A 23,999-nucleotide genomic window follows, 5' to 3' on the forward strand; every position below is an offset into this window, starting at 1 on the left:
CAGCAATCCAATTTCTATAGAAATTGTCTTGGAAATGAAGTCAAGATGCGCAATGAAACACACTTTCTAATTATAGTCGCACATGAAGTTTCCTAGACACCATGATTTGTTTTATCAGCTAAGGGCGTATTAATACAATGGTCATACTCACTGCTTGGATAATTCCTGGAGCCTTGCCATTCATACTGAATGACAGATCGACACAGCTTTAAACTTGCCTCAAGTGAATACTATGTCCATCTATTGGGAAATAAGACATGGCCACATCGCTGCGGTACTACTGTGTGTACCTTGATATCCACAGTTTAACCTCACACAACATATTACTTTTGAAAGTACCTCTGAAACCTACCCCACCCAACCCCGCACTCGACTCGATTATCTTCCGGAAGACCACATGGTCCTTCGGATAGATTTCCGTATTATAGCGCAGATCGTACACAAGGGCGTAAAAAGAAGTTTTGGCTTTTAATCCTAGATTTGGGGTTCTACAATTTCTACACATCCTAGTACCGGCCTTGCTCTTGCACTATTGTTAGAGAGTCATTGTTGATATTAAGTTTATATCGTGCTGCACGAACGGATCTTCTGATCTTTCGTTTAATCTGCCACTGACTTACAATATATAATCTACGGCACGCGTAAGCCACGACTTTCATTGGTGGGAACTATACTCTTGTGTCCTACATCAGTTTGCGTGTATAATATGAATACTATCGTTTGTAGAAATCAATTTGAAAGAATAAACAAAGTTAAGGTGTCAAGAGCTTCCATTAGATTCTTCAAGCAAGTGACGAGGATCCCAACTGAATAGAAGAAAAAGGTCATTTTAGAGTCATATTTCACACCAAGAAGAATGATCAAAAGAATGCAAAGTATTTTATTCTTGTCTCTTCTTTTACCCCCACACAACTCAGAGTCATGAATATGACTTCAATCGATTGCTGCCATTCTGTGTACAAATTAAGCGAGATATGCTAATAGACTCAAGCCGTGACAGCATGCAAAGAGACTGAAAATTTTTGAGTGTAAACCGGAGTGATTCATCCGGAGGGGGTGGCAATACCAAAATGTCTTTACCAAACTTTCTTTTGACTCAAATTTGTTTTATGACTAAAGTACACGAATGCTTTGGTGAATCTACAACCTCACACGCAATGTGTATTACTGCATACGTTATCTAGAGCCTTACACAACTGAGAATACTAATCCAGCTTTTTTCTCTCTTTATCATTCTCTCTATCCTCTGCTCTTTCTTCTTTCCCACCTTTGCATCGCCAAGAAGAAGCTTCACGGTAAAAAACAGAGAAGCGCTTAATCCCCGCCTAATTCCTCTCCTCTATTATTAAAGATTTCAGGTTCGCATAATCACGTAACCATATGAGACTATAACTTCTTTCCCTTATCTCCCTCTTGACCTCATCTCTCATCCCACCCTATCTCACACTTCATCATATATCCAATATCCGTCCATACCTATCAATGGTGTACATACATGTACCAAGTAACTAAAGACTAAGAGCTAAAGAGGGTATGAATAAATTCTCTCTTCGTAACGCAGCTCTTCTCGCTTCATAGTTTACAACATTAATGACACTATTCGATTTCTAAAGTGCTTCGATGTCTCGTTCTGTATTGATATTCATTGGCAAAAACCGTATATGTTACACTATACCCACTACAAAACATCTCAATTACAAAATGCTCTAATCGCAGTCTCAACCCCAACTCTAGATATAACGAAAAACCTCAAAATCAACGTCATTCCCCTTCTATTCCGCCACAAAACTTTCTTTTCGTTTCTCTTTATTCCCATCTCCCTATTATCATCCTCATTCACAAACTTCCTAAATCCCCTCTTCTCCATCTCACAACCTTATCTATCTATAAATTCCCTTTTTTTTTTTTACTTCACTCACTTCACTCACTTCACTCACTTCACTCATTCCCAATCCCCGTCCCCATCCCCATCCTCTGTATATCCATCCCATCCCCGTCCTCTATACACTCATCCCCCATCCATTCCCTCACAGCAATCAAAGCCCAAAGCCCAAAACCCAAATAAAAATAAAAATATATCACCCTTCCCCCCCTCAACAAATCATCCATCTACCTAATACCCAATATCAATCCCTCATTTTTAATATTAAACCAACACCTAATCCCCAACCCTCAACCCTCAACACCCCACACCCAACCCCAAAATCCATACATCACACAATACTATACAATACCCCAAACATAAATACAAAAAACAACAAGATATTTATATTCATATTCACATATAACATCCCTATCTCCATCTCTATCTCTATATATACAAACCAAAAAAACATCCAATAAACATTCTCTTGATCCGGTCGATCAAAGTCACTAGTCACTAGTACACTAATTCGTAATTAATAATATAAAGTATCAAAAACACAACATATGGAGAATATATATAAATGTACTTCACGGGTAGTGATTCCTATCTATCTATATATAATAATATCTTCTATACTATATATATCTGTGTCTGTATTTCTGTCTGCATGTCTGCATGTCTGTATGTCTGTAAGTTTTCGAATCCAAATATATATCACCTAAACCTAATATTCACAACGCCATCCATCCATCCATCAACCCCGTATAAACAAACAATTCACTATCCAATAAAACACCACCCAATCCGATCCAATCCTTTCCTCCATAACCCCAAAATGCAAGGTCCCGAAATACAAATCCCCAAAACGAAATACAACTCTAAACCAATCCCATTGAAACCTTAAACCCTCCTATATCCAATCCCCCCAAACTTTCCTCCACCGGCTCCAATAGATCCATCAATCCATCCCCAAAGGCATGAATATCCAATTCCTCTTTCTCTTTCTTTCCTCCTCCCCCTCCGCCTCCGCCTCCACACATCCTAACCACTTGACACGCATTCGTGATTTCAAAATTCTGAAAACTATCATAAATACTAATGAAAGAATGCCCTGTATAGGGAGCTGCTGGTAATGGATAAAGATTATGATAAATCGCTTCTTTAATCAACATTCCCAAAACCATCGCATCGCATTGTTTATTATGTTGAGGAATTTGCTCGGCGGATAAATGGGAAGGACGACCACGACATACGAGAGTAGAGGTTTGATAATTTTCGATCGTGTCTCGGAGTGCTGAGATGGCTTCATCAAGGGCTCGAATTCGATCTTGTTCGATATTTTCTAGAAATCAATTAGCATTACAATCTTCAACTCATCATTGGGGTAACAAACCAATAACAGAACCAGGCACAGGAATATCCCAATTCGAATCCCGAATCATCTCTGCCAAACTCGTCGTACTCTCCTGTTGAAAAATTCTCGTCATAGACGTAAAATCCCTCGCCTTTTCAAAAACCCACGAAATACAAAGCCACTGCAAACATACTTCAATGCCATCTTCTGCCATACTCGATGGAAATTTCTTTTTCGCCTGGGAAATCCACATATCGGAATATATCTGCACCGCTTCATGTAAACGATATTTATCCACCAAAATCGCCAGATGCGTAAGCAAACTAAGTTTAACTTTTCGAGGCACATCTTTATGATGACAATGAACGATATCAACCAAGATACGCATGGCATCTGGATCGTCATCGGGGAGGGGAACTTCGACTTTCCCATGCGCTTTCGTCGAATATCCCTCTTTGAAACTACTCCATTGAAGCATTGCTTTGAAAACGGGAGAAACGAGAACCATATGTTTTGACGAGACCAACATATGGATTTCCTTCAATTCCTGTTTATTCTTCTCCTTTTCCCTTTCCACCACCTCACTCACATTTACATTCCCATCCGCATCTTCCTCGACCGTCTCCAAAATGGCCACTTCCCCATCCCCCACAATCTCCTCCCCAATACCCGAATCATCCACCGGCGTCGCCATCATTTCCAACCCTCCAATCTTCTTGCTCACACTATTCTCCCTCTTCCTCTCATTCAAAATCAACAACAAATCTCCATCCGGATCAATCGTCACCCGTTCCGCCATCTTCCTCCTCATCATCGCTTTCGCACACGATCGATGTTCTAAGCGCAACTGATTCTCATCCTCTTCTCTCTCCTCGGCATCTTCCCCCTCAATACTATCATACGTGTCGATGATTTCTTCTTCGTGCGAAGGCTCGTGGATATACTTCATGCGTTTATTTCGATGGCCTTGCGATGCGGACTTGGAAGATTGGCCTTCGGGGAATTGTTGCGGGAAGAGCGCACGTAGAAATCTAGGATGGAAGGGGTTGGTCATTGAGTCTTAACTCTCGAGGCAGGGCAGTATTAGATAATAAAAATGGATGAATGAAATGGCAATCTACCTTTCGCTATGCATTTGCGTGTGTGAATTGACAATGGTGAAGGATCGCATTGTGTGTTTTATTTGTTTACTTTGGAGGTAAAGATTGGCGACACTATCGGATTCTGGTGGTGTTGCGTCGTTGTGTCGTTGCGTAGTGAAAGAAAAGTTTACTAGGGAGAGCCTTGCAAGTGGGGTTTGGGGGATTGTTCTGATTGCCTGAGGTTGTTGCTCGAGGCTATTGCTCTCAAACTTTGGAGAATTTCTCTCTTTTGCAGATGAGGAGTTGGGAGTGAGGTGTAGAAACTACAAAATAAAAGCGATGAATGAAAATTTATATAGTTAACTTATCAAAAAGTTATTTATGGCCATTTGGTGTCGTGTCACCACTCCTCAAGCGATTGCGTTCAAAAGACGAAGAAGCTAACTCAGTATGTATGGCATGTCCACAAAAACCGGGACCAACATCAGCAAATCTTTTTTTATATCTAGATCTATATATCTATCTATTTCTGTATCTATCTATCTATCTATCTATCTATCTTTACATCTAACTATATCTATCTCAATATCCATCTCAATCTCACACCTCTCCAACAAAACAACCTACTCCACCACCTATTCTCCCAAATCCCAACTTTCTCGGTAAAACATCCGCTTCCGAATATCTATCCATCCCAACTCTCAAGAAAGCTATCGTATCATATCGACATATCACAACATTTTCCAATGAATTTCGAAGATGGAATAGAGAACTATGATCTTTTCAATTCCGATGATTTAAGCCATCTATCCATCCGTCCATCCATCCATCCGTCCATCAAGACCTACCTACCCACCCACCTACCCACCCACGGACAACTTCATAAATTGGCCGGGCAACCAAACCCCAAACTCCCCCACCCAAGACGATAAAGATAGAGAGATAGAGAGATAGAAAGATAACATGATAAAATGATCAAGCAAAAACTATCTACTCATCCATCTATCCATTCATCTATCCATCCATCAATTCCACTTCCCCTCCACCACACCACACCACACCACATCACGCACTCCCCCAAGCACCACTCAATCCAAAAATCCAAAAATCCAAATCCAATCTAGAAATCTCAAGCTCCTAGATATATGTAGATATAGTTAGTTATTCACACATACAATTCAATATTAGATCTCCATCACATCACATCACATCACATCACATCACATCACATCCCATCACATCTCATCCTATCCCATTGTATTAAACGTCTCTATACTACAAAAAATCAAGCTGATTAACTATACACACACACATATATACACCTCCTCCCATCCCCTCCATCCCGTCCATCTCAAAAATCCCAAGCCAAAAGAGAAAGGATCCAAAAACCTACACCCACACCGCCACCCACAACTTTCAACACCAACAACTTTCAACAATCATCCCATACAAATTGATAGAATTGACAACTCGTCCCCAGATTTTAGACTTAGACTTAGATTTCGATTTCGATTTTGATTGATTACTCATTTGGATTTGGATTTGCGTTTGTTGCGGCAAGCTGACTGGCTAACAACATAATCCAATGATGCCATTCCCTTCCGCCGAGAAAGCCAAGCGGGCCAAGATAATTAGCTGGAAGCTTATTTCTTCTTCACGTATTTTGATTTGGGATTATGATGTTTGGGTGTTTAGATATTTAGATATTTAGATAGAGCATCCTAATTTAATTAGGTCAGATCGAATTAAATCAAATCTGTTTCTATCACCAGATCGCCTTCGTTACATTTCATCTCCCACCCGCCCTCATCTCTATCCACCCAAGGTTCCCAGCTCCCTCCTCCAACATCACATCACAACACATATCTAAACCTAGGACCATCATTCTCATCTCCTCCCTCCGCACCCATGTATGGTTTCTCGCCCATCTTATCCTCGGTCTCTTCCTCGCCCACTACGTTACCCTTCGCATCTCTCCTTCCTACTACCCCATACTTCGCATCCAATCTTCCATTCTCCCAATTCAACAAGATTCTTAACGCCAGCGCCAGAAATCCATTGAAAAGCATAAATGCAGTGCACACCCACATGCCCTTGCGGTAATATGGGCCATCCTCCGAGGGATACATTCTCGTTCCAAGAAGTGGACCACATTGACCGACCATATTGAGGAGTGCGATTCCCGTACCACGTTTGGTGTCTGAACCTTGATTATTCAGAACCCAGGGGAGAATATTAGCGATGGCGGGGAAGATTCCTGCGGCGGCGAGGAAAACACCAGTGTAGCGGGGTCCGGTTGCGGAAGTGGTAGCCTGAACATGTTAGTTTGAATTCTCTTGGATGAATTGTTTGAGATTTGATATTTACCAGTAAGATATATCCAATGGCACCAAGAACCGAGAGGAACATAATTACCAGGCCACGTTGTTGAGTACGATCAGCAATGTAGGTTGAGAGGATGACGACGAGGAACGCGAGGAAATATGGGGGAGCGGATAAACCTTGGGCGTGGATGGATGAAAAGCCCATCTCGTTAAGAATTGTGGGGAGGAATACGGGGAGGGAGCTAAATGAAACATTGCATGAGAAATACATCAAGGCTGTGAGCCAATTCTATTCGTATCTTTATTAGAGTTTGGCGCCTCAGACATACACGTAAGATGAAACGTACCTTGGGATCCGCAAGAGCTGCAGCGATATCAGCCCATTTGACACCTCCAACACGATGTTCTTCCTCTGCGCCTACTTGTCTTACGCCTCGTGCTTTAGCGACCGCTCTTTCTTCCTCGTTCAAGAAGCGTGCTTTCTCCGGACTATCGGGGAGAACAAAAAATGTCATGATCCCGGCAGCTACACATGGTAAACCTTCAACCAAGAATAGAAGACGCCAACTTGCAATCGCAGCATGTCCACTAGTAATTCCATATGCCAATGCACCTGCAAAGCATGTTGCCAAGGGTGCAGCACTGAGGAAAATTCCGATTCGTATACCAATTTCGTGACGGAGGTAAAAGAAAGAAAGAAGGTAAGGGATACCAGGACCATAACCGGCTTCGAAGAATCCGAGGAAGAATCTTGCTGCCATCATACCAGACCATGATTGGGTAGCTGATTGAAGAGTGGCGACGGTGCCTATGATGTTGGTCGTTAGTAATTGTATTTTTTCATTAAAAAGACCCTTGGAATATGATGCACAATCCTTAGTGAATTTGAAGCAATGATCGTCCAAACTAGAAGTATCGCAAGGATGATAAGATTGAAAGATAAAACAGAGAACTTACCCCATCCAATCACACAGAAACAAGCCCATACATGTGGAGGAAGAACCTTCCACATCAAAGCAAACCATTCAAATACAATGTATGCGATATAGAAGATTGTCAATAGCCATTCGTACTCGCTGCTAGAAATCCCGAGGTCTTTCGTCATGCCGGCAGTTTTCGCATTGCTGATTGACTGTCAGAAACTTGACACATTTATTTGTGACAGGCACATACCCTATATTTGATCGATCAAGATATGATAGCAGATCTATGCAAATTAGTAACCTGGTGACTAAACTCTTTAGATGTAACTTACACAATAGCACCACCAGTGGAACAAGATGTTTATCCAACTTTCGCACGAGTCTCTTCTCTATCACAGGATCGATGTGATAGCCATTCTGGGCTGAAGGTGGTTCTCGAACAGCTTCGAGTTGAGCGGTCTCCGGTTTTTCGGAAGTATTCATCTTGATGTGTTGTCGAACCAAAAGAAGCTGAATTTCCTGCGATACAAAATAAAGGCAGTGTTCGGAGGGGTTGTGGGATTCGTCTTCTGTTGTGCTATTGATCTTCTCGATTCGACCGCGTCAATCAACGGACAGCGATTGGCTCAGCGCGGCATAAATTCACTCGCAATTGAAAGTGTTACAAAGTACACACACACTGTGAATGAGAAGGAGGAAAACTGCGAGAACATGCCCATTTTATTCCTGAGTGCGGAAAAAGAAAGGCCAGCTTACAACGTCACATCCGCACCCATTGGGAAGGAAAAATGTAGAAAAAGGTAGGTAGTACCCCATCCTTTCCATGTTGAGCTATCAACGTGAGGATCTTGATAGGGTGGATGTGCATTCGTGGAGACCCCGCGATTTTTTTTGGTGGCGGCAAAATCCGTTCCTGTTAGAAGACGAAGGCTTATCCGGTGCGTGTTGGGTAATTATCCGTCATCCTCATTCGACGGTGAAGGATAGAGTTTCGACAAATGACCAAGCTTTCGGACAGCGATGCAAGCTTTCCATCGGATGGGAAGTCTTGAAACTACTCCGCAGATCTGAAATACCAATGTTGGATTTCATCGAGATGAGCCAATGAATCAAATGCCGTATTACATACGCTAGCCATGACCGTTGCAAAAATGCTAAGATTGCGCGGCTGGGACATGCTCATGATGGTGATGGGAAGGAGTCTGTGGTGTTTGGCAGGTATGTGCTGATTATAGACACACGTGTGCGTTTGTGTGTGCATGTACACAAGCACGTCAATCTGTGTTCGTCGTCTAATGATCTGATAGTGTAATGTTGATGGGACATGCATCAGACTGGTGCCATTGGGTGCATCGTATTGTTGTTGTATGTCTGTTGGTTTGTGGACCCTCCCCCAGCACCGGAAAAGTATATCCTCTGTGAATCGGCTCCGAATGGCTCGGTACGAGGGAGGCAGATGAGTGTAGTGCGAAGTGCAGATAAAGCAACGGCCCACAGAAACACATTACGAAGAGTACTCCTCGAAGCTTCAAAGCTAGAAGCTTTCTTCCTTCTTTCGTCTTACCTGCTGTCTGTTCCACGTCCGTTTTCCGTCTACTGTCAAGCAAGCTCCACTTTATCTCGTGCCGGACTCTGAACTCTTCCGTGGTGGAATTTCGGAAGGTATAGCGATGATTGCAGTCAAAGCAGCGTAATCAAAAGAATTTGAAAGTACGTCGTCTCATCGTGCAAACGGACGGAGCACCTGTGCCCCGAAGCGAAATACTCTGTATAGCTTAGCAGAGCGAAAGGAAATTCTACGTGGAGCCTTGCGGAGTTCCAATGACGGACATTAGAGTTCATGAAGAAGGCCGACCGGATCGATCTGTACCTGTCGCCGGGTTCTTGATCACTTGGCGGATCAAACTTCTAAAATGATGGAGGGGGATGTTCAGAGGTTGGAGAAAGACTACAAGCTCTTTACTGCCTATCATCCAGAATTCCCACACACATCACAAAGTATTCTCCTCTTGGCAGCCAGCGAGCCCAAATTAATGAAGATATACTAAATCCACTTGCGATTTCGAAACGAGCGGCATGATTCGCAGGATAGAAGCATCCAAGCTAAACAGGTAAGAATCGCCATTTAACCATGGCAAAAAGCAAGCAAAGCCGACACGCGTCCATGGTACTAATCACGGTACCAACTCTCGGGACCGGCTCCGCAATTTAAAAATTCCCTCAATGTAACGTTGTCGACCCGATTGATCCGTGATTTGCTCTATGCTCTATGCTCTATGCTCCATGCTCTGTGTTCCAAGGAGATTTATCATCTACCTCGTTTACCTCGTTTCCCTCGTTTACTTGGCCATGCTAGCATCCTCCCAAGCTCTCCATGAGGTGGGATCATTATTCCATGGGACTAAATGACGTGCTAAAACTCAGGAACCAACAACGGCAGCGGCACAGTCAAACAGGTTAAAGAAAGTGCGATATACATGCTAAAGGTCTGGAGTGGATCCCAGGTAATGAGATGAATGAGACGAATGAAATGAATGAAACATAAAGACATTCTCGAAGCTGTCGTGGCTGTCAAGCTGTCAGGTCATATCGCCAATTCAATATCAATACGTAAGAGTATAGGAAAAGTACATGCGGCCTATCCTCTTTGCAGCGTTCAAGAAGAGGTTATCGAATACGGCATCTTCACCTGCATTACTCCTGCGTCAATGTTTTGGGATGATCAACGCAGGTGCGAAAAGAACTTTGGCCGGTTGTCTTTTCTAGAAGGAAATGGGTAAATGTCCTGCCAAATTGAATGGACACACATGCTATTTTTAACTCTTGTCACTCTCGTTGCTCTTGTCATTCTTGTCACTCTCCGACTCTTGGACGCTCACACCCTCACCCTCACCCTCACTCTCGCTACGAATGCAAAGTACAACATGACCCTTCAACATGACTTTTCCGAATCTGTACTCCTGGTTTATTAGTCATTGCAGCAAAAGTCTCAGCCACAACTTTTTGGGGTAAAACTTTATGATTTGGATCATCCCCTTCTTTTCTCTTTCCTTTCGCTTTTGGTTTGGAGTTGAGGTATTGTCTTGTGTCAATCGAAAGGGTTGGTTTGTCAGTACCACAAGGGCAGAGAGAGACATATCCATCTGTCCATCTGTCCATCTGTCCATCCACACATCCACGCATCCATAGATCGTGCCCACTAACCATAATAATAACCTTCTCCTTCCTCTTCACATAGTCCGGTACCTGTTTTCGGCCGACCAAGCTGCAGATGTGTATTCCGCCCGAGTGAAATTTCGCAACCTGGAAACCTGATTAAACATCCTTGGGTGGTCTTGGGCCTCTTCTGGGCTTCTCCTTGGCCGATGGCCCACCATTCATTATTGTCGTAGGATTTCAGAGCTTCTGCACATGTTTTGCCAATGAGAATTATGAGACGAGCAGAATTTAATCTATGTTCCACTGCATCTAGTACCAATCCATCCAGATGGTGCAAGAGTGGTTTCAATTGAGAAATTTAATGTTTTACTATGTGATTCACTTTGATTCTACGTAGATGAGTATAGTCTGTTCATATACGAGGATGTAAAACAATGGGTATGAAGGCAGGTAGGTGGGATGGTGTGCGAGGGAAGCCAAGGGGAAGGGGAAGGGGAAGGGGAAGGGGTGGAGTCAGGTGAAGCGGAGAGGAGGCTCGGAACGAAGGGGAGGAGGAATGAGAGGAATGAGAGGAATGAGAGAACAGAATCGAAGAATCACTTTGCACCCACCGAGCACCTGCCACCAGGTGTACTCTGCAACTGCGCAGTCTGTGGTTGATTAATAAGATCACAGACGGAGAGATGCATGAATCCACGTGACATGGAAGATGAGTGGCGGGTAGATGCCTGAGGCATGCACCACCGCCGCCCAGGGTACGTTTGCTATTCGGCAGTGCAAGCTTGGTCGATCCCTTGGCAATAGCATCACCTTGCATGTTAAAAATACCACCCTATCATTCTCGATGGCCACCGAGCACGTGCCGGAGCATCAAATGATTCTTGGGCCTGCTTGGTCCCCGGCTACCTATCAAAGAGCATCCCAAAAATTCAATCTTTGCTTGCAGATGACAGGACGGCAAAGGTTACTTCGGCCCAAACAGCATCAGCTGCAGATTGATTACAGTTTCTTCACTCTTTCTTCACGGTTTCTGCGCTACTGCTCAGAACCTGGTCGTCCTGCGTAAGTGCATTGTGTTCATGATATAACCTAATCGTTTCCTTCTTCACTATCAACCGCAGCCGCATCTTCGGTATTCACGGAGCAGGTACATCAACCAAGACTCTGACCTGACCTGATCTGACCTGGCCTGAAATTGAAACAACCAATCTGTTATTTGTTGGTCCTTTTCCTCTCCCTCCCGAGGGCGTCCGTCTGCTATTTGTACCCGCCGACATTCCGTTTGGTGTTTTGCCGCCGTGCTGTTCTATTTCTATCTCGATTTCGATTTCGATTTATATAAATGAGAAACCAACAACGGGAGGACAGCACGCCCAAACAATACTCATATGATATTAAAACCCTCATCGCACATTTCTGGCGCTTCTGAACGTACCTACCTCTACCTACCTACCTACCTACCTACCTACCTACCTACCTACCCACCATTCACGACCAAAGTTTCGAGCAGGAAATCGGCTTGCTAATTAAATAGAATTTCGGGAGCAGAGATCTTGACGAAGGACCACTCAAAGGACATTAACCTCATTTATCAATTCCCATCTTTCTCACATCCTCACTTAATCCCCCCCCCCGTTGTTCCTCTTTATCCACTATCGAAGAAAAAGAAAACCCACCGCACCGCCGCTGCCGCGTAATCCTTACCATTCGAAAAGGGTTTGAATCACTCGAGTCACTCCATCTCAAACAGAGCAATCCTCGTTCACGCTGTCACATCAAACCAAATAGCGCACAATTCTCACTCCCCACATACTCAAAAGCGCACAATTCGGTCAAGAATCCACAATTAAACCTTTCATGGGGATTGCCAATACCCTTGAGAGCGAGGAATAAAATAGAGTGCTGAGAGAAGAATTATATATACAAGTCTCCACTTTGGCAGATCCTCCCTATTCGATTTTTTTATTATTATTCAAAGAGAAAAGGGAGAACGTCTCGCGAAATGACGTTGAGTAAGTGAACTACTTCCATTCACACTCATTTTACCTTAGCATTTTATATCTTCTTCCAACTGCTCTAATTCCACTACAAAACTTTGGAGGGTTTGTACCGGAGGAAGTCAAAGAACAGCTAGAAGCGCAAGCTATTACGGAAGTGTTTGCACTAGAAGATCTCAAGATGAGCTCTAGTCCAAAGAAGAGGTCGAGATCCGTCTCCCGCTTGCATCGCATTTCTGCGTATCTTCCAAATATTTTTGTAGAGACAGACTCTAAATCTACTAAAGAAAAGATCCCACCAATACCTCAAAATGCCAACATTCCTATTCGACAACCACCATCTCCCGAACCATCCGCAGATGTTCCACCCGTTCCTACGCTTCCCTCCATGCCCACCAGTGCTCCGCCAGCACCACCGACTCAACAAGGACCAAATAAATTACAAAAGGAACAACCTCATAATAATTCGTGGCCACTCAATCCCTCTCCCTCGCCAGATGCAGCAGAACCTCCTGTTAATCAACTCACGGAAAGAAGAGGCAGACACGGCTCCACGTCGAATGTCAACTCCCTTGCACCACCATCTCCATTTTCTGCGGTGAGTGGTAATGGAAATAGATCAGTATCGTCTCCAATATCCAGTCGACCAACTTCGTACATTTCAGATGGTGAGAATAATGCGAAGGCATCAAAACGAAGGAGTTTTTTCCCGGTAAAAACGAAGTCGAGACATTCATCCTCAAACTCCGGCTCGGATGGTAGATCATCTGCTTGGGTTATTGCAGGGGATCAAAAGATTGATTACAACATTTCGCTTGTAACCAATGGTGAGAAGGTAATGATACTGTTGGCGGGCCCTCTGATAACATCATAGCTAACGGATAATAGGTACCAGAATTATGGGAAGAATATTGCGATACATTTGTACACGTTTTTCCAGAATCATTTAGCCATGGACCATCGTTCAAAGTTCCCTCCCTGGTCCTATCGTCATCCGGACCCCTTCACGAAATGATAACCAGCAGTCTCGCTAAGCGGAGGTCAACAAGTTTGGATTCGGCTGGTAGGCAAAGTCCTGATGATTCAACACAAACCGGTACACCTCCAGAAACCCCTGTTGATGGACCATCTGGATCAGAAGCGTCTTCGGATTACATGAACCCATACCCTGAAAACAATGGAGAAATCCATCTTTACTTTCCGACAGAATTATCTACTGATGATCCTACTAAATTTTCTCCCGACGATATACAAAATCTTGTCAATGTTCGAAATTTCTTTGCATTCATGACGGGTCAGCCACTTGTTGCCACAAAAAGTTGCCCTACTACATTCTATATATTCTTGGCCATATCGTCAATGTTACAAAAGTTTGAATTTAGCAATTATGATGGATCAACCTATGGAGAGGCAGCAGCAGCTAGCTTTGCCTTTTTCCTGGATGAATTTCGTTTAGCCGATGTTAGACAAAGTCGAGAGAAGACTGTTGAGGCGATTATATTAGGAGAGCGCATGAGGTCCACAGAATTGTATCACGAGGCATTTGTACATGCAGCTGGAAAATGGCACTCGATCAAAGATCTGAAATCGAACCTTTTCAAGGAAATTTCAAACAACACTCGGGATCGACTTGAACGAGCATCTTTGGAACTTTCCCAACGACAACAACGTGCTGAGGAGCGATTGGCTGATTTTGAATACCCTGCGTTATTTTCTGGTGCAGCAGCATCAAAAACTAGCGCAGAATCTAAAATTGCTAGATTCCAAAATTGGAGGACGAACTACCTAAATATGAGGAGGCATGTACTATCGTACTACAAGATAGTTCATGGTCAATGGCCACCAAAGCAAAGAACCAAGAATCAATATGTCGAAGGTGGCTTGAATCGACAAGTACTTAAACAGCTTTACTCTGATATGTGTGATCTTTACGACTTTATGGCTGATCGAGATGCTATCACGACTAGATCTATGGACTCAGAGGATCAGGATGTGGCTCATGCTAATCCAATTCATTTAGCAGCAAGAAAAATCTTGGCTGAATTTGATAGATCTTCCCCACCAGTTCTACCACCCATTCCATTCGATGTACCTAAAATTCCAACGATGGCATCTATTGAACCTGGCTATCCTCTTCTATCACCCAAGGATCAACACAAGGCATCAACTAGAAAACTCAAGGAATACGAGCTACTTCTTATCTTAGCTAAGAGTCATAACCTTGATGCTGACAAGAAAACTCCATTTATGGAGATGCATAAAACATTTGAGGAGAAGGAATCCAAGGGTAAGAATGTTCAAGAATTGGCCGATCAGAGATATGGACATTGGTTGTTCCTCTACGCAGTCATTCAATCACTTCCTATGCTTGTTGTAGACGTGGACAATGTACGATACACAGAAGGAGTGGATTACTTCTTATGTCAACCACCCTTGGGTAATCTACCTTGGTTGGAAGATGCGGCGGGAGTGAAAATGGCATGGTATGGAGTTCAAGGCGGTCAAGGAGTGGTCAGTTTACCTAGTGACGTTGTCAATTATGGTACCGAAGGTGTTTACCGCAGATCACATTGCTGGACAGTTGCTCAGAAATGGATCAATAATGCCGAAGCAAATGAGATCTCACAACCGTTCTCACCAGATGACCAAGAGGAAGGAACAATGTCACCACTTGCGCCACCCCCTGGATTTGGCGGAAGCTTTAGTCGACCAGATAGTCGAGGTCGTGAAAATTCTTCTCGAAGATCAAGTGTTGCAAGTAATGGTATGCTTGGAGTTGATAATCGTAGCAACAGTCGACAATCTCAACGAAACAGTGTCATGCTTGGCTTGGAAATGTTACCAATTCCAGGTAATATGGAACCTGGTTTCAGATCAGACTCACCAGCTGGACGTGAATCACCTGTAAGTGCTGTGGGAAGAAGAGGCGCATCACCTTATAGCCGCAACAGTGTGATCAGTCGAAATAGTGTTGTTAGTCTCCATACGGATGGTCGACCCGTATCTTCAGCTGGAAGAAAAGAATCGACTTTCGATGATATTCTTGGTACATCTGGTTTGGGACAAAAAGAAAAGGGAAAGAAGAAATGATGTAAAGGGATTGAAATATTTTTTTTATGTTTACATGAGGGATGGAGTTTGAAAAATATCACCCAATTATACGTATACCAGTGCGTGTGCGAGGATATGGATATTAATATAGGATACCAAAAAACTTTAAATGTCTGTGCGATATGTGGTATTGCGGAAAGCGAGCATATCTTGAGGGAGCATTAGTTGGGCGTTTTTGAAGTTTTTTCCTTTTTTCCCTTTGGGGGATGAATATAGGGAGGGGAATGCGGAAGTAGTAGGACATCGGGAAAGGGGGGGTCGTTTTCCTTGGTCTACTTTTCGATGAAGTCGTTGTGAGGTGATGGATGAGTAATTTGAGGGGTGGGAGATGAGGGCGAGGGGAGTGTACACATGGACTTCATGATGTCTGATGGTAAGAGGGAGAAGAAGTCGTAGAGAGGTAGTAATGAAGATGCATTCAAGATATTCCACCCATTTCCATGTGGATTAGTATGTGAACTTTGATTGATCAAAAATTGAAAATGGATGGTTTTTAAGTGATTTTTCTGGTGTAGGGTTAGTGTTGGTTTGAGAATGATACGAAAGACGTCGCACCCACGTATTGTATGTCCTAATTGTCTATATTCCATTCTGTCTAAAGAGCTAGCTATATACAGGAAATAGTAGGTGTTATATAGAGCTACTGAAAGAGCTAGTCTCTTTCGCATTCGCTTACGGTTTTATTATAGTAGCCATTGAATTGAAGTCATTCACTGCGTTCACACCGTTAGAAAGATGTAGTGATAACTTATTGAGGATTTTTTTTTAGTGGTTGGTAGTAGGCGTTAGGTGAGGTGGAATGAGTGAGGGAAATGAGGTTTTTGTTCGTGAATAAGAAAAGAAATCCTTGTTATTGTTTATTTTGGGGAGTGGATGTGTTTGTGATGTGTATTGAGATAGGGGAAGGGAGGGAAAGGGAAAGGGGAAGTGATGATTGATAATTGATGATTGATGAGTGCTGGAAATGGATTGGTAGGGAGTAGGCAAGGCTTTGGATCGATGATTGGTTGGTTGGTTGGTTGATTTTGTTTTATTTTGTTTTATTTCGTTTTATTTCTAGACGTATTGGAGATTTTGATTTTGATTTTGATTTGTTTGTTTTGTCTTGGAGGGAGAGTTGGAGTTGGAGTTGGAGTTGGAGTTGGAGTTGGAGTTGGAGTTGGGGGTTGGGGGGAGAGGATGGAGGGTAGAATTGAGATTGTGATTGAGGTAGGGAATAAGAAATGAAAGGGGTTGTGCTTGTAAGTTGAAATTGAAGTTAGAATTGGAATTGAAGTTGGGGATTAAAGATTAAGAGCTGAAGGGAGATGATAAAGGGCAAAGGATAAAAAAAGAGAGAATAGAATTGAAGTTGAAATTGGAATTGGAATTGAGATAAAAATAAGGAATAAAGAAGGTTGCGATTAAAAGTGGAAGTGAAAGTTGAAATTGGAGTGAGAGTTGGAGTTGGAGTTGGAATTGGAATTGGAATTAGAGTTGAGATTAAACTAGAGGATAAGGAATGAGGGGGGTTTGGGATTGAAGTTGGAGTGGAAGTTGTTGGAGAAATTTAATAAAGAAATTAATGCTGAGTAATGTTTATTAGAAGGCTTGAATTTAAATGGGGAGCTGGGAATGGGAGAGAACTAGGAGGGAGAAGTGGAAGGGAGAGGGTGAATTAGGAGGGTAAAGTAGGAGAGTGGATTTGAGAATGAATAGGAGGGGGCGAATGAGGAGAGAGTGAATAGAAGAGTAAATTTAAGAGTAAATTTGAGAGTGAATTTGAAAGTGGATAGAAGGGGATGAATGAGAAAAATGAATAGGAAAGTAAATAAGAAGGGTGAATACAGGGGAATAAATAAATAAAATGAATGAGAAGAGTGAATATAAAGAGTGAATAGGAGGAGAATCAATTGAAGAGTGAATAAGAAGAGTGAATAAGAAGAGTGAATAAGAAGAGTAAATAAGGAAAGTAAGAAAAGGAATTAAAAAATAAGAATTATAAGTGAGAAGAGTAATAAAAATAATACAGATGACTAAAATATACATATAAATAAGAAAGAATTGAGATGAGTATAGATTATTACAAATGAATGTTAATGAATCAAAATAAGAAAGAGAAAAGAAATACAATACTGAAAACAGAGTACATTTGTTATAGTAAACAACATAGATGAAATAAATGAGAGTAGATTGAAATTAAAGATTGGTAAATAGGGTGAGGAGAGTGAGGAGTTACAATGAATATAGGGAATAAAGTAATCAATGATGTGAAATAGTTATAAAGTTGGAAAATTGAAGAAGGTTAGGAAAATGAGATAGTTATGGATGAGAAAGATAGAAAGACGGGAAGATTCAGAGATTAATAAGAAGAAGTAGAGTAATTAGAAATCTGAGAATAGGTTATATAAGATATAAGATATAGGATAATGTATAAGAAATTGCGAAATTGTTAGAGGGATTTGAGATGAGAAGAATGAGAAGGTGAGAAGATTTATCGAGAAATTGATAATAGGACTAGTATGTTTGTATTTGTATTTATATCTTTAAATTTGTAACTAATAAGAAGTATACGAATCAGTTTTCAAGTTTAAGATTTTGAGAAAGAGGAGATTAAGTAACTAAATAATTAAATGATTGAATGATTGAATGATTAATAAGAGAAAGGAGATGAGAGACGAAATATTATTATTATATAAACTTTTTTGTAGATTTTGAATACTTTATAAACGTTGAAAGATGCCTTTTCTCTCTCTCTTCTATATTCACTTAGATGAGTAGATAATATATTATAATTACTTATTATATATTGAGATTATATAATTATATGATTTGATTTAATCTGAGACTTTCTAGTAATAGGAGAAAAAAAGAGATAATAAGAAAAAGAAAGTAGATAAGAGAGTTATTTTGATTTTATTCTAGCTTCTTTAATTGAATAAATTCGATTCTAGTAATACTTTACATAGTAAGTGGTACATATTAGAATGCTTAATGTTTAATAGATTATATACATACTAATAGAAAGAACAAATCAATCTTATTCAATGTAGGGGAAAAGTGAAATGAGTATTTTTGAAAGCAATATTAACTAGATCGTATCTCATTATTTCGAATCACTATACAAAAATAGAAGGATCAATAATGACGATTAATATAAACACCTTTATGTTTTAATGTTGAAAGGGAAGGAACGATAACAATACTCTAATAGTCTGTAGGAATCGAATGTTCTCGTATATAAAACTTTATAACGTTCGAGAATACACATCTTTGGGCAGGGATCTAGCAGATGTATTACGAGGAATTGAGTATCAGAATACTTAACTACAAGGAGGCTCTTTAGACTCAATAGATGCATGAAGGTTCGTTGGAATAAACAAGTCCCCGTGAAAGAAAAGTATTTGAGAAATAAACTTTTCTTCGCCCGAAGGGGGTTTTGAAGAAGAGAGGCAAGTTACTAGGTGTACGCTCATTGGTAGAGACATCGATCAATGAATATATGGAGCAAGAGGAGGCAACCCGGAGATTCCGAGATATATGAGGGGCGGGTCACGTCTAGGTAGGGATTAAATATTCGGGGCGAATATTCGAACACGTGTAGTCGTGAGACATGGCTGCCTGGATGTGGATTGAACGGGTACTTTGAACACTTGTTTCGATTTTGATGACGTCGTGAAGGTTAGAAAGGTGGATGTGGTGGGTAGAATATATGGGTAGAATAGATAGCTTGGGTGAATGGATAACGGTTGTTCCTGCATAGCAAGAGTATTACGAGTTCAAGTGATAATAAATCTACAAATGTATCAAAATTCTAGTTTTTTTTACATCAGTTAAATTATACGTCTCTTTCAAATACTTCAAAGTATAAATTTCAAAGGTCTATAATCGCATCATCATCACCTATCTGAATTACAAAGAGTCTCTCACTATAGTATAATATAACCCCTCAATACACAACACTACCATTAAGCTGTTTTCGCCTTCTTAACTTATAAAACAATCAGATGTGAATCTCCGAGTCTAATAACGATGCTAAAAAGTGATTCTCAGTACTGTAGCCGCTAGAGTGCGCTATGCCATTTGTTGTCGCCTTGCAGGTTGATACCTCCTCCAATTAAGCGATCAAGGATTGTGATCAGTGGCGTGGTTATAAAAATCTCGGTAAATTTTTAATAAAACCTATGCCTGCCTCTTGCTTACGTGTGGCTGCGACGTTTGCGGGTTGCCGGAACATTCCCATTTTCCGACATCCTCCGATTGAATTAGAGCAAAAGTGGCCCTATTCAATCTGAGAAATGTATCATGACTTAATTTCTATATGTGTATCTTAGTCGTTGACTTTGGCTGCTCTAGCAGCAAAGTGAACATCTGCTCACTCTAATCTGAGCACTTTTGATGCCTAATGTACAGTCAACATCAAAATGATAATAGGCTGACACTGTGTGTTCTAGATTAGATTAGACCCCTGCATGTTTCCCGAGCTAGCATACTTAAAGATTAGAGCCTATACTCACCTGACGAGAAACAACAAACATGTCATCTTGTGCAAGATGTTCTCTGCACAACTTTTCACACCTTTCAATCCTAACATAACCCCACATAGATCAGTCAATTTCGCCATGCCTTTTATGGAAACCTATTCTACATGGAGTAGCCAAGGCATCTTCTATACTGATTCTTGGAATGACGATACAATCACCTTTCTCCCAGATGGCCAGGAAGTGAGGGAGCTACCGCCTAAACCCATCACCTTACTCCTTCATGGGCTTGGGTCATCCTCCTGTTTCTACCATACCATCACACCCGCCATTTCCCCTCCATCCGTTGCATAGCGCTCGATTATCCTGGCTCAGGCCTTCCCACCCCCCCCCCCCCCCCCCCCCTACGCCACTACCCTCTCCCCATAGCATACAAACCCTTACCAAAATAGTAATCAAGTTGATTGACGAACTTGGATTCAAGGAGAAGATAATAGTCGTCGGTCACTCAATAGGGACTATCATCGCTAGCAACTTAGCAGCCGAATATCCCGACCGTATAGGAGGTGTTGTCTTACTTGGAGCACTTAATCCTTGCAAAGGCCTGGCCGCCATACTTGATGGAAGGATTAAGGCTATAACGGAATGTAAGTATCTGTGTCGATTGCTCAATACAGTGTCTCGGCTTTACCCTCTATGATCGGGTCGACTATACACTGACAGTGAGCAGTAGGAAAAGGCTTGATCGATTTAGCATCCTCCCTTCCCCGAATCACCACATCCAGAAAGTCAACCCCACTCGAACGCGCCTACGTCCTCTCTTCAATTCTATCTATGGACCCAAATGAGTATGTCCGCCTCAGCAAAGCTATTACAAACTCCAAAAAACCACGGTATTTTGTGATCAAGGCCTCACTGTTGATTTTGGCTGGGGAAGATGACATGAATGTTTCTAGTGAGGAAATTTTGGAGGCATATGGAACAGCCAAGCACAAGAAGAAACTCGAATGGTTGAAGGATTGTGGGCATTGGATTTGTGTTGAAAAAGGGGATGTGGTTGCGATCAGCCTATTGATTCTGTTTAAAAATCGTGCAGCTAATACGTCCTCGTCACTGGACCCATTCACATCATCGAGGCGCTCGCTGGCATGAAGGTATTGTTCACCCATGCCACGCTCCACAATAGACTAGACGTGATAGTCGTGTCTTAGTAGATTGAGTCTAGCGAACCCAGGCGCGAGCATAGTAAATTTATCTAAGTCAATGTGTATTACTCAACACTGAAATATTAACCCCCCTCGTCTCACCGGCATAACTCACGGGCGGTATTTTTTTCTCTATGAATGTCTTTAGAATTTGCAGCCATACTATTTTATGATAGAGTCTTTCTTTAACTCCTTCAAATTCGAGAAAGACTTTAATATTCGGGATTAAATAGGGGAGATAACAGAAGCAGCGATTTGTAGCACAGTTGAAACAATTGATAGTATAATCAAACATACTCTATTTCTTAAGGATAATAGCTAAAGAAAATAGTATGTTGATAGTGACTTTATAGACTCGCTCAGAAAAGAATTATGGTTTCAAAACTCCAAATTCGTCTTGTGACCGGGTGTGCCTCGGAACTCAGAGATAGAAGTTATAGTGAATAGGTGAAATAAACAGGTAGAAAGAGAAAGTAGCATTTCAGAAAAAGGGCAAGATTTAAAATCTATCTTTCTGCGGGGTTTTCCTTGAAAATGAACCAGCCTGCATGTAAAAGAAAAATTGACGAGAAATTTCAAAAACCCACTCGTACGACTCTGCTGCCTTTTCCCATCTTCCATGACTTCCTCTTCGATATCTGTCTTCAGGTCAATCATGTTGAAAATTGATGTAATCAATTTAATTCAGCCCAAACCACCCACGTGATTTCGCCCCTTTTGCAACGCTCCTAATCCGGTGAATCGTCCCTCAACCGCCTCCTATCGCCTCCCCCAAGCTTTTTGAAAAGAAGCTTTCCGGTCAGCTGAGCAGATTTAATCTTGATTATCTTCACTTTTTACAAGTTTTCCTCGTAACGTGGGTGAAACAATGTTACTGTAGCAGTAGCTGTGGGGAAAGTATTGGATGAAGAGTTGTTGTCACTTGTCATGATGGGGCTGAGTTTATATGTATGGGGTGGTGAGTGGAGTGGTGAGTCGTAAGATTTAACGTGCCGTCTTGGCATGCATGGGGCCGGCCACGGCGGGTTGCCGGTTAATCACATTCTTTAGCGAGGGGCAGGGGGCGGATTTTCTACGAAGAGATGAGAGCTAAATCAACCGTGCCAATTATATGGGGGTTATATATTTCGCGTGGTTGGAGAAGTTTAAGCTTATTTTTGTGCAGGATCTTATGGTTTGCGGACTTTCCGAAGGTCAATTTGGGTTGAATGGACTGAGTTGGCAGGGGTTAAGGTGGGTTTCAATATTGGGTTGCATCTGGTCGTGAAGTATTTGCGGGGTAGTCGCAAAACATTTCAAGAGGGTAGGAAGAGGCTGAAATCTCTAGAGAGGGAAAAAATCAGGGTTATCATTGAAATTTACGTAAAATCATTAATTCCAGTTGTCAATTTCGTTGAAACATCGAGAAAAGAGTGCGCTTATGTTTAGATTATCATACGATTCATGATTTCAGGATCTATTCCGTCTAACTGTGAATAATACGCTGTGATAAAACTCAATCTGAATGTGAGGTTTTTGTTCGAGATGCGATTCAGCCTGTCGTCTTTATTACATGGATATCTATAAGACAAGAGAGCCATCTACGTAGGTGGAAAACTGTTGAGCTCTTTGTATACGAGTTGCATGGAAATGCTTAAGCTTTTGATGAGTCAGAAAATAGTTATGTGAGGGGTTATCGGAGTTTAATACTGGTGACAGAAACAGCCAGGACGGACTAGCGGATACTACTGTAGGAGCGGGGGCGGGCTCGGGATTGAGTGTGGGCATCCGCTAACTAATCAGGAGATATCAAAGTGACATGACATGGTTTAAAATCTGAATGATTGGATACCGCGATGAACCCATCTGGGAATGAAGAATTGGCATTCAAACCCGTTTTAGGATTAATATTTGGTTTTAGTCCGATTCAAGAACAGAAGTCTTGAAACCACGCTAATGCACCACATTTTAGGTTCAGCTTCTGAACGTCAAGCCTCGCATTTTGAAAAACCCTTGTAGAAATTGTATCTGTCAATGGAGATAATACGAATACCAGGAATTCCAATCAATGGAAATGCAATGGTACTCAATGAAGTTGAGATTGGGAACTGTGAATTCTTATTGAGTGCGGAATTGCGGAATTGAGTAATCTTATTAAAGATATTCGTGTTGTCTCTTCGGTATACTATAAAAGGACATATGGGTCATCAACAAACTCGATGATTGAGGTTTATCTATTCCAAATTTAGCTTTAATTACATGCATTACCATTCCCCACCGGGAACCATAGAATTGTGGGAATGCTGCAGTACTTCCAACGTGGTGGAGATGTAAACGAGAAAGACTGTTGTTCAAATCAGCAATGGTAGAGAAATTTTATGGAACACATAAGGTCTCCATGATAGATTCTCTCAGCCAGTGACCGAGTATTTTCAGATGGAGAAGTGGGGTCCTTCATTTTTACCAATCATCACAAAGCAAAATCTTCCAAGACAAATTAGTAGGCTGAATAAAATCTAGACTTAATCAATGCTAGAG

At 41.7% G+C, this 23,999-nt stretch overlaps 4 protein-coding genes across 5 annotated transcripts; 2 read left to right on the plus strand and 2 right to left on the minus strand.

The window, feature by feature from the left end:
- Nucleotides 1-2,431: 2,431 nt before the first annotated feature.
- Nucleotides 2,432-4,590, minus strand: BCIN_11g05420 (hypothetical protein). Of its 2 annotated transcripts, XM_024696072.1 has the most exons (3): nucleotides 4,343-4,590; nucleotides 3,261-4,252; nucleotides 2,432-3,209 (listed from the first exon to the last, which is right to left on the minus strand). In XM_024696072.1, the coding sequence occupies exons 1-3, from the start codon at nucleotides 4,390-4,392 to the stop codon at nucleotides 2,746-2,748; spliced, it is 1,506 nt and encodes a 501-aa protein (XP_024551875.1). In that variant the 5' UTR covers nucleotides 4,393-4,590; the 3' UTR covers nucleotides 2,432-2,745. The 2 variants fall into 2 exon arrangements, with proteins under 2 accessions (XP_024551875.1, XP_001546360.1); XM_001546310.2 differs by having other exon boundaries at nucleotides 3,261-4,590.
- Nucleotides 4,591-5,991: 1,401 nt separating this feature from the next.
- BCIN_11g05430 (hypothetical protein) lies at nucleotides 5,992-8,208 on the minus strand. The gene is made up of 6 exons (XM_024696073.1): nucleotides 7,883-8,208; nucleotides 7,801-7,834; nucleotides 7,585-7,751; nucleotides 6,975-7,435; nucleotides 6,671-6,916; nucleotides 5,992-6,615 (listed from the first exon to the last, which is right to left on the minus strand). Exons 1-6 carry the CDS (start codon nucleotides 8,031-8,033, stop codon nucleotides 6,157-6,159), a joined length of 1,518 nt encoding a protein of 505 aa, XP_024551876.1. The 5' UTR covers nucleotides 8,034-8,208; the 3' UTR covers nucleotides 5,992-6,156.
- Nucleotides 8,209-11,654: 3,446 nt separating this feature from the next.
- Nucleotides 11,655-16,234, plus strand: BCIN_11g05440 (hypothetical protein). The gene is made up of 2 exons (XM_024696074.1): nucleotides 11,655-13,541; nucleotides 13,595-16,234. The coding sequence occupies exons 1-2, from the start codon at nucleotides 12,888-12,890 to the stop codon at nucleotides 15,794-15,796; spliced, it is 2,856 nt and encodes a 951-aa protein (XP_024551877.1). The 5' UTR covers nucleotides 11,655-12,887; the 3' UTR covers nucleotides 15,797-16,234.
- Nucleotides 16,235-20,358: 4,124 nt separating this feature from the next.
- BCIN_11g05450 (hypothetical protein) lies at nucleotides 20,359-22,403 on the plus strand. Its single transcript, XM_024696075.1, has 3 exons — nucleotides 20,359-20,581; nucleotides 20,730-20,924; nucleotides 21,008-22,403. Exons 1-3 carry the CDS (start codon nucleotides 20,419-20,421, stop codon nucleotides 21,427-21,429), a joined length of 780 nt encoding a protein of 259 aa, XP_024551878.1. The 5' UTR covers nucleotides 20,359-20,418; the 3' UTR covers nucleotides 21,430-22,403.
- Nucleotides 22,404-23,999: the final 1,596 nt, after the last annotated feature.

This window comes from Botrytis cinerea, chromosome 11, assembly GCF_000143535.2.
Source record: "Botrytis cinerea B05.10 chromosome 11, complete sequence".
Classification (NCBI taxonomy): Eukaryota; Fungi; Ascomycota; class Leotiomycetes; order Helotiales; family Sclerotiniaceae; genus Botrytis; species Botrytis cinerea.